The following is a 9901-nucleotide window of genomic DNA, read 5'->3' as shown; positions in this document are numbered from 1 at the left end:
GACCTAAAGGCCCCGCTGCCTTGCTACAGCGGGTATCCTGACCCAGCCAGTGCGATGTGAACTAGGCTTATCTGCACGTGCCAGGGGAAAATCGCTGGTTGTATTTGCACAGGGAGTGTACTCCATTTCCAGGCTCTAAAGCCATTTTTTGTCTCTGTGAAAATGTCAAGAGGTAAGAGACCTTTTATGTCCAGTGTTTGAACTCTGGCTTCAGAGCATGCAGGTATAAGACGCAGGGGAGACCTGAATCCAAAACAGGAGCTTTTGGTGGTCAGTCTGTTTATACAGCAATGAGTATTCCAATTCTAGACTATAGTAAATAAACTGCTTAATCAGCCCCTTCACAACTGGAGTCCCACTTTCAATTACCCTTCCAAAGCCCTTTTTTTCTTTCTTTTTTTTTCTCTTTCTGGCTCTGTGGCCTGTCTGTATCCCTGGAGAGGGGCAACAGGCAGAAAAGGTGGTGAATTTTGTTTTTACAGGAGAGGGATAAGGACGGTGTTAGCAACTGCGTGGGGAGAACTAACTTCTGAGGGCTTAGTTCTCCCAGGCTCGCTGTGGAGTTAAACCAGTACTGGTGCTAGTAGGAGAGACTGCAGATGCTGGCAACGGGGACGGAGGAGTCTGTTTTGATGGCGACACTCAGACCAGTCCAGAGTGACTGACGCTGGTAGCTGAAGTCTCGCTTCCAGTCACGTTTTTCTCTGGTATTGTGGTTTCTGGCACTTTGGTACACGCTTATTAGAGAGAGGAGTAGCTGGGGCTGTTTGTGGGATTGTAGGTGGTGACTGCACCAGTGTAGAAGAGCCAGGTGTGTCGCGACGTTCTCTGTGTCAGCCCCTGCCCTGTGGCATACCTATTTCTGCCCTACAGTCAGTACAAAATGAAGTTAAGAGTTAATTCGATGCCAAATTTGCAGTTCTTGTTTGCTCAGTAGTGCTCTGGATAGCTGATTCAGTAGCAGGAACAGGATCTCTCTTGACTGTAGATCCTGTTGCCTGGTTCCATCCCAAGGTGTGTTTTGCTTTCCCACTACGTAGGCTCTTATTCAAGAATGTCTTGGACTTGTCTCTGGAGTGTCGTTATGCTGCGATAGAAAATACAGAGTCTTCTTTCTATTCTCATCTTGGAAGCACGCGATTGAACCGAGTTGTCTCTCGGATCCCAAGCTAACTGCGACTCTGACCTTTCTGGACTCCAGGCGTTGGGCTTCTCTTGCCATGGAGCGGTGTGAGAGCAGGCTGTTGGTAATACCTCAGCAGGGACGGCTTCCCCTGCCTTGGGTTCTCTTCCCTCTAGCAGCGATGATGGTTTGTCTGGTGCAGGCTTGCGTAACGGTTATCTAAATGCTGTGGGGAAAAATTACACTAAGAGGTGTGCAAATAGCTTGTTACCATATCAGTGCCCGTCCACCGGGGTGGGGACTCCCTGTGGAGTCTTGCCCTGCTGAGACTGCAGGGTACGTGGGTCACTGTCCTGAATTTGTTACTAATTTTTGGGGGGTCTGTGGATTAACCGCCTTACTTTAAATCTAGCTTGTTCCTTTGATCCTTCTCCCTTCTCAAGGAGGAGATCAAAAGTTTTCAGATGTTTTCCAGTGCTGGAAAAGAAAACTTTGAGCTTCTTGGAGGCAGGATGTGGGATCCTCAAAATGAATAGCTCCCTTGTTGTCTCGAGTGCCTGCTGTGATCTTGTCTGGGAGCCACCATGCGCTTCCCTGCTTGCCCGGAGCCCCAGGAGGATTTACACAAAGTAGAAATAGCTCAATCTACCTAGTAACGGTTGCCTTGCTGACCCCATCCCATCTGATGGTTGTAACATAAATTTAGAGCTTATATTTTTAAAGGAGTAGATAAGACACTGCTATCTACCAAGCATCCGTTTAGTGTCATAGCAATGGTATTAACATTTTCTGTTTCCTTGCTCTGGTGTTTCCTTGCAGTCCCTGGGTGCTCTTCAACTCTCCCCAGAGACTCCTCTCCTTACAGAGATATGCCGGGGTCCTCACTCGCTTTTCTCAACTTGCCTTCCCAATGGTTCCTCATTTCCTGACTTTCCTCCTGCCTGAGCCCACAGCATTTACAGGAGTAAGAGACAGCTGGAGGCTTCTGGTGTGACTGAGGGCACAAGTCTTTCTAGTGACAGATCACCTTGTTAGTATTCTGCACAAGACCACTGTCCTGCCTCCCGTAATCCCTGAGAAAATAAGCGATTTGAGGGAGAAGCGGAGATGGTGCTGTCGCAGCGCTGTGCAGAAGTACCGGAGATCATCCGAGGAGTCGCTGACAGCTGCACAGGCATGTGGCTGCGTCCCTTTCGCTTTTACTCTTTGGGTCACAGGGTGAAGGAGCTCCTATGGGAACACGGCAGCATGTCTGTGCTAAGCTTGCGTGGGAGGGAGGCGTGCTGAGAAGAAACGAACCCTTCTGATTCTTCTCTCCTGTCTGTCTGTCAAGAAAAGAGCTGCTGTTTCCACACTAGGAGTAACCCCTTTAATTTGAATTCTTCAAAAGCATCCTATCATCTGCTCAGATACATTGATTAACTTATCCCTGGGGTAGTTTTGCGAAGGTCATTGGAATTACATAGTAAATGTGACCTATGATGGCTTTTTGGCAGGGTTTGCTGCTCTTTCTCCCACCCTGTAAAAGATTTCCAGGCAATCTGCTTGCAGATGTTGTCTCTTCATGTAAAACCCACACCTTCGTAATTGTTATTTGTTCAGTGACCTGTAGTTCATCAAGCCTTAGTCCATCCTCACTTGTAGCTGGTACTTGTTTTACTAGTTCTTAAATGGCATTAGCTTAGGGCACAGCTCTTCACACACTATGCTATTCTCTTACTGTCCTGATCCGTGCTTTTCTGAACTTTGCTGTATTTATTTAATGACCATAGACTGGATTCTTCTCATCGTACTAATTCTGACTGGTCCTTAGACAAGGGATGCAGTAATACCTTTAGATTTACGTAATTAATCTTGTTTGGAATTAAATTGGGTGGTGGAATTTAGCTTTTTTCTTTTTTCTTTTTTTTTCTTTTTAAGAATTAAAAAACCCTAGAAGGAATACTGGCACCTCTCTGGAGATGCAGAAAGACATATCTGGAAATCCATTCTAATTTTTCACAAGGACAGACATAGTCTCTGAATGAGACCATAACTCCACAAAAGGCTCTGAAAAATATTTAAATTTCTTGGAGAGTTCTGGACACTCCCCTCTTATCTCAAAACCAAATACCTTTAGAAGGAATGAACTGTTGTAACGTTCTTAAAGCGGAGCCCCAAGCAGCTTTCCTTACGAAGGACAGGAGAGAGCCTGGTGTGCTAATGTGGTCCCCTCTTAGTGCCAGCTTTTTGAAAATAACTAGAGCAGTAGGAGAACCGGCACTATCAGGCCGTAGCCCAGCCTATTGCTCTTCTGCATGCCAGCTCCCAGCACGGGCTTTGTAGATGAGAGGTTTTGAAGTAAGTTTGTTCTGTTTTGGTAGAATTGTAAACATTACATCAATTGGACAGGATGTGTGAGGAGTTGTAACGTGCAGGTCTTCATACTTGTTGGCCCTCCGCATCTTTACACTGAGAGTCTGCTTGGGCAAAATCCACTCAAAGTGTTGACACAAATGCAGTGTTCTCAGTTCTGGGGGAGTGCCTGGGTGTGCCCGAGAGCTGAGCTGAGCTTCAGCCATCAGCAGCCTTCGGTTCTGGAAACCAGTTTGAAGCTTGGGGTGCGGCAGGGCTTTGCTGCTGTTGCTGGAGGCAGAAATCTGGCCTTTGCTTTGGCACTGCCCTCTGGATAAGTAAACTAGAGAAAATGGTTTACTGCACCGTTGTGCACCGCTCGCACAACGGTGAGTTGACTGGTAACCAGCGGAGTGCTTGTCTCCCAGTACCGGGATGCTGGAGTTTAAAGAAATCTGTGGTCTAATAGAAGGATGCTGCTTGTGCGGAATGATTTCACAGCAGCACTGCCTCCTGCTACAGAAAACGTTAAGCTCTTCTGTCGCTGGCTTCCTTCCTGCAGTATTTGCAGTCCAGCATGTGCTTACGCTGTGGTGCTTGCAGTACTGCACTGAAAGTACTTTTTGTGTGTTGGTGTGAGCAGTTTGGCTGTTAGAAGCCCCCAAAAAGGAGAGTCTGAGGTTTGGGTTTTTTTTTTTTAGCTAGCACAATGTCCACGTGTGTACTTTTATTTCCCCTGAATCCTGAAGGGACTGGTGTGACATCCTGTCCTGTCTTCAGCCTTCACATGGTGAGAAAGTTTCCCAAGCTCTGGAATGAATCTCTGTTAGTTGTTAAGGTCTTGTCAAACTTTCTCACCATCTGCACGGGCTGGAAAAGCTTGAGAAAATTCTCCGTGCTGCATCCCTTTCTCTAGAAGATTTAACTCTTTACCATCCTCTTCTAAAGACTGTTACAATTTGCTTCTGCCCTTCGTCTGTGGGTAGGGGACTTTGTAGCGAGTCTGGTATTATCCCACAATAAAATGTAGACTGTCAAATTTTGGGTGAGATCGGTGATCCATAGTGCTATTGTGGAGCTACAAAAAACTGATACCTGCCAAGGGTCTGCTAGGTGTGGAGTGAGCTCAATCCTCTGCCTTCTTCCCTGGAGTCCCAGAGGACTCTTTGCTTGATGTTCAGCTCCAAGCCATGCGGTCTTTGCACTTCAACCTCCCTAAGAGAGTTGTTCTGTTTCACATTAAATGAGCTGCTAGCTCCCTTCCTTTGTTGTCCCTAATTGATAGCCTGTATCTGGTGCTATGACACACAGTCCGTGATAAATTGATGTCTTTAGCTGGGCCTTCTGTGTCCCCACTCTTACGGGAGAATATGTTGGTTTTAAATGAAATGTAGACAGACTCGGCTTGTCTTCCTGTAAGCCAGTATATTAATTTTCATATGGAAACTGCACTTGTCTGGAAGTGGCTGAAGCTAATGGAAGAAGTGTCTTGTGGGGAGGAGTGGGGAACCCAGCTTTCTCTGTGCTTTCTGCACTGGGACACTTCTTTATCCCTGAGCAATTTTAAGACAGTTTGCCCTTCAAGGGAAGATTGTGGGTGGCACTGGAGGGCTACGAGCAACGCTGTGCCCTCGCTATTAATGCATACCTAAATACAGCACGGGCTTGGCTTTAACGTGCTCACCTGCCTTGGTGAGCTACCTGAGCACCTCCAAGCCTACAGCAGATAATGCAGTCGGGATGTAAAAGTTGGTTACTGCAGGGGATTTTTTTTTCCCCCCCTCTTTGCCTCATTTTTCATGCTGTGCTTATCAGCTGCTTCTGGCTCTTGTTTCAAACAGTTGAGTGCTGGTTTCTTAGCTTGGAGTTCTCTGGGTGAATACGCACATTCTGTTGTGTCTCGGGCTTCCTTCTGTGAAGCCAGTTTTCTTTATGGGGATGCTTTCCAATCCATTTCCAGCCAGGGTTGTTCTTTTCCCCTGGGTGGTTGTGGGTGCATAGCAGGCCTAAGGCAGCACCTGCAGGCACCCGAGTATCTCACGCCGGACCCACAAAACCAGTGTCAGCGCTGGGTTCAGAACTTTAGTCCCCATGGCCAGCCCTGCGCTGCGCCTGGTTGTGTTGGAGCAGGTGGAAATACTTGCCCACACCAGTCATTCTGATTTTGTACAGGTATCTTGTGTATCTGCGGCTGATTGCCGCTGTTCCCTTCATCTAATCATGCGCTCATTTTCTCTCCCTTGGCTTAGCTCCTAGGGTGGCTGTGGATGTCTGCAGCAGCTGGCCAAGGAGGGCGGCCTCCCCGAGGACTCGTCCTGCCTGTCGTCCTGCGACTGGCATAACCGTGCCCTTGGGCTTGCTGCTGCCTTCTGCTTCCTCATGAAGCACTAATGGCCCTGCCAAGACAGGGGTGACTTACAGCAAACCTCTCCCAGTAAAACTCTCTGCAAGCCCAAGGGTGGCCTTGAGGTCGTTGGGGACGCTCTTGGCAAAGAAAATAAGTGGAGCTGTTGGCTTGGGGGCTCCAGGCTTCTCCCATTACGCTCCCTTCCGTAGTGGAATGTAAAACACGTTTGTGTTATGTTTGGGACTGTCATTTGACCGCTGTCCATCTCCCATTGTGCTGCTCCCCAAGGCCTGTGCACAGCCACACTCTGAACAAACCATCATTCAGCCTCTTTAAAGTAGACAGTGGGGGGAAGCCTGGCTTCTTGTCTGGCTTACCAAGACTCCTTTTCCTGGTCTAGTGATGCCTTGAAGTGAATGCCCTGGGCTCCTTCCACCCGTTGGCGCAGGCTCAGGAGACTCACTACTGCTGCTAACAGAGAGCTTGGCCCTCCAGAGGTGGTGGTCAGCATGGGAGGCAGTGCCATGGCCATGGCTCCTTGCTCACGCTCTGCTTCAAGAGCTCACTCTGACCCCAGCTGCAATGCTGCTGTGCTATCTCAACTGCGGGGCGTGTTTGTACAAACCCGGGGTGACACCAGTCTACAGGAGATGCATCCAGTAAAGGTAAAGTATGTGCAGGGGGAAAGGAGCTGGGCTCTGACTAGGGGATAGAACCTCATCTGTGCAGCTAGCAGCAGTACGTGTATCGCTGGCACCTGGCTGCATAGTTAAATTGTGGAAGAGAAGAGGATGCTGGATTGCAGCAAGTTTGGGGAAGATTGTGCCCGGTCTTACAGGTGCACCAGTTCCAGTGAGCGCACATGGATCACTTGGGAAGGTGCAGCTCGCTTTAAGCAAAAATGCTGCTATATGGCTTAGTCAAAGCAGCAAGCTTTGCTTGCTGGGTTGCATTCCTCACTGGTGCTGTCTAAGCCTATTGCAGGCAATCCCATGGGCTTGGGTTGCCTTGCTGGCCCATCTCTGCTTCATGGAACCCTCTTTTGCTTCTTTCCTGATGTCCTCTTTACGTCCTTGAAGAGAACGAAAATTCACAGTCACCGTTTTCACAGGACGGTCCCTCTTTGATGTTGATGTGACCATGGATGAGATCAGTGGATCCTCCTTGGAGGCCGGTGTTGCTGGGCTTGGGTGGAAAGCTGGAACCCTTACTGATCTTAGCAATCTTGAAGTGCTTTATATTAATCGTGAAAAATATTAAAATTACTTTTTTATGGGCCCTCTCACCTGCATGCTGCTTTCCTTTACTTCCCAGAACCAAGGGGCATAAGTGAAAATACCTGATTTTTGCAGGACAGTCATTTCTTTTCAAAGCATCTTCCTAAAATATACCTGAAAAAATATCTTCTGTCTTGTTCCGAGAGTTGGTCTACGCAATGGTTTTGCGGGTATTCAGTGGATTAGAAAGGTGAGTTGTGCTGGGGTCAGATTTGGATGTTCGTTTATTTGTGCACAAAAGCCGACCGCGCCGGCTGACGCCTTCTGAGCCACTTTTGTTCCTGGCACCGGGACCGCTCGGGTTGGTGCTGGCTGCCCAGCCTGCCTCCAACGCTGGCCCGCTCCGGTCGGAGGGCGGTGATTTACCGAGCCGTTAGGCTGCCCTGGTGCTCGGAGGGCACGGCCGGCTCCCGAGAGCTGTGGTCAGCGCTTCTCTTCCTGCTCCTTGCTGGAAGGGGGTGAAGCAACGGGCAGAGCGGGGCTAGCAGCTGGGCTGTGCGTGCTGCCAGCACAGGCAGATCAGATCTCTCCCCCAGTACTGCTTTCTCATTAAATATACACAAATTGCTGTACTGCAGCACTGAATAGCCTTTATCTGCTTTGGGACGCTCTGCCCAATGCGATTCAAGGGGAAAGTGTACCGCGGTACTGATCTCGGAGTAATCTCTGCTTGGTAGTTACTGTCAGATGCCTCAGATTGAGGGTTTAGATCCTCTCAAAGTTCCTTATGAGCTTTATGCCAGCACCAGCTGTTCTTATTCTGCATCCAAATGATGGGTCTTGAGCTCTGTGTAAGCTGTTGCTTCAGGGCTTCACAGAAACACGGCCCGGGGGGCTCAGTGCTGCCCCTGGACTCTGCCTGTGTGCGGGGGGAGAGGGAGGGAAGCTGCGAGAGCAGGAGGGTGTGCAATCTGTTCTGAGATTGTGCAAAGAGTTGCTGCTTGCAAAAGGGGCGCTTTCCTCATCCCGGCTGCCCTCGAGAGGCAGCTGCAAGAAACTCTGGCTGGCATTTCTTGGGCTGGGGCTTTCCTGCAGGGAGAAGGGTGTGCCGTCATTAGTGCTCCAGCGCATCGGCGCTCATTTCCTGGCAGTCTGTGGGCTGATGATGGTGTGGGGAAGCAGGGATGGCGCATCCAGCTGGCTATGTTAGAAACCCCTTTCGCTGGCAAAAAGGCTTCATCCTGCCAACCTCTATTAATAAAGAATAGCCTTAAATAATGGAGTAAGCTCTGACCGCGGAGGCATGGCAAGGACTCTCTTCTTGTGATTTGACTGAGTTTTCAGGCTTGGATTTACGTTTTTGTGCCCCTCTGCTCTGATAGCTGCCGAACCCTGCCCGGTGCGGCTCTGGACCGACAGCGGTGGTTAAATCCTGACTCGCTGGGGCAGAGGCTGTGTGTGCCTTCCGTGTCGGAGCAGGCTTGCCCCTGTCACAGCTTGTAAGGCACTCATTACAGAAAGTGTCTCGCTACCCTGGTGAGCCCAAGTCACAATTTTCCCATGTGCAAGGCTTTTTATTTATTTTCCTTCATTTGCTAGGAGAAGAAGAAGAAGAAGAAGCACAAGAATAAGCAGTCCTCTGAGTCGGACTCGGACAGCTCGGACTCGGACAGCGATGGGGCTCAGCTGGCCAGCAAGAGGACCAGGCATTCGGGGAAGCCCAGCAAGGCTCAGAAGAAGAAGAAGAAAAAGAAGCATAAGAAGAAGCCCCGGGATTGAGCGAGCAGGCAGGCAGGGGTACCGGCATTGTGAGTCCCTGGTGCACACCACGAGGAGCGAGCAGAACTGAATCGGCGCGCCCCTTGCTCCAGGGACAAGGAGTTTCCTTCTCCTAAAAGTAACGCTTGGCATGTGGTGTTAAAGGTGTTGACTTTGATACAAGTTGTCCTCCTAGGCGCGGGCTACCATGTTCTCCCACCAGTAGGCGCTCCTGCCAAAACTGGCTAATTGCACCCCTTCGTCGGCACCTCTCCCATCCTGTAGCCTCACGTTTCGCTGGGTAAGCTGCCAGTGCTCGGTGGCTCCCCTGGACAGTGCGGCCAGCTGCACCCAGCCTGCATGACATCAGCCCCCATCCAGTTGCCTGTAAAAGGTGGAGTCACGCTCGTCCCTGCTCGTCCCTGCGCTGCGCTCGGGGACAGGGCTGGTCGTTGCTGGGCCCTGCGATGGCGCTACGTCCTCCCAGCCCGTAATGGTGCAGAGCTGCTTGCCTCTGGTCCGCAAACCCTCCCCCAGCCTCGCTCATTTTGTCTGCAAACATTGGGAGTGGAAGAGGAAGAAGCAAATGGGGGAGTGGAGATATTTAAAATAAACATTAACTGTGGTGTGTTTGCCGCCTTGGTAGGTGATGGAAAATAAATCTCTCCAATCTCCGTTTGTACTTCGTACTGGGTCTTTTCTTTTATATGCTCCACGCTTCATCTTGGGCAGTGAAAAAATAGGGCTAGCTGTTGTGGGAGGGGACGTGACCTGCGTTAAAGGGTTTTTTGAAAGTCCTGGCTGCTTTCAGAGGTTCCCTGGGGTGGGAAGGGGGTGTGCGATGAGGTGACCCCTCTGAGAAGCCTGGTGCCTTCTGGTAACGAGCAACTGGAGCATAAATCTTGTAACCGGAGCTGAACGTCAGGGGGGAAGGGATGGCGGAGGGCTGGGCTGTCCCGCGCCGGGTCTGGGGTTGCTCCAGGCTGCGGTGACCACGGAGGAAGTCTGCTGGGGGCGGCTTGTCCCTGCCGGGGCAGATGTGCCGAACGGGGGGAGCTGAGTCACTCCTGGCGCCTCGCTCTCTGGGGAAGCGAGAGTGGGGCTGGCGATTGCCCGTTGGCG

The 9901-nt window shown here is 50.3% G+C and overlaps 1 protein-coding gene across 1 annotated transcript in view; it reads left to right on the top strand.

Moving 5' to 3' along the window:
• Positions 1–9458, top strand: part of ZCCHC17 (zinc finger, CCHC domain containing 17) — a 16031-nt gene extending 6573 nt beyond the window's left edge. The window contains exon 7 of the mRNA XM_009322231.1: positions 8621–9458. Coding sequence (XP_009320506.1) covers positions 8621–8800 — 180 coding nt within the window. The 3' untranslated portion in view covers positions 8801–9458. The remainder of the gene's footprint in view (positions 1–8620) is intronic.
• Positions 9459–9901: the final 443 nt, after the last annotated feature.

Source organism: Pygoscelis adeliae, unplaced genomic scaffold (genome assembly GCF_000699105.1).
Source record: "Pygoscelis adeliae isolate BGI_AS28 unplaced genomic scaffold, ASM69910v1 Scaffold513, whole genome shotgun sequence".
In the NCBI taxonomy this organism is placed as follows: Eukaryota; Metazoa; Chordata; class Aves; order Sphenisciformes; family Spheniscidae; genus Pygoscelis; species Pygoscelis adeliae.
This window is presented reverse-complemented; position numbering and strand designations above follow the sequence as displayed.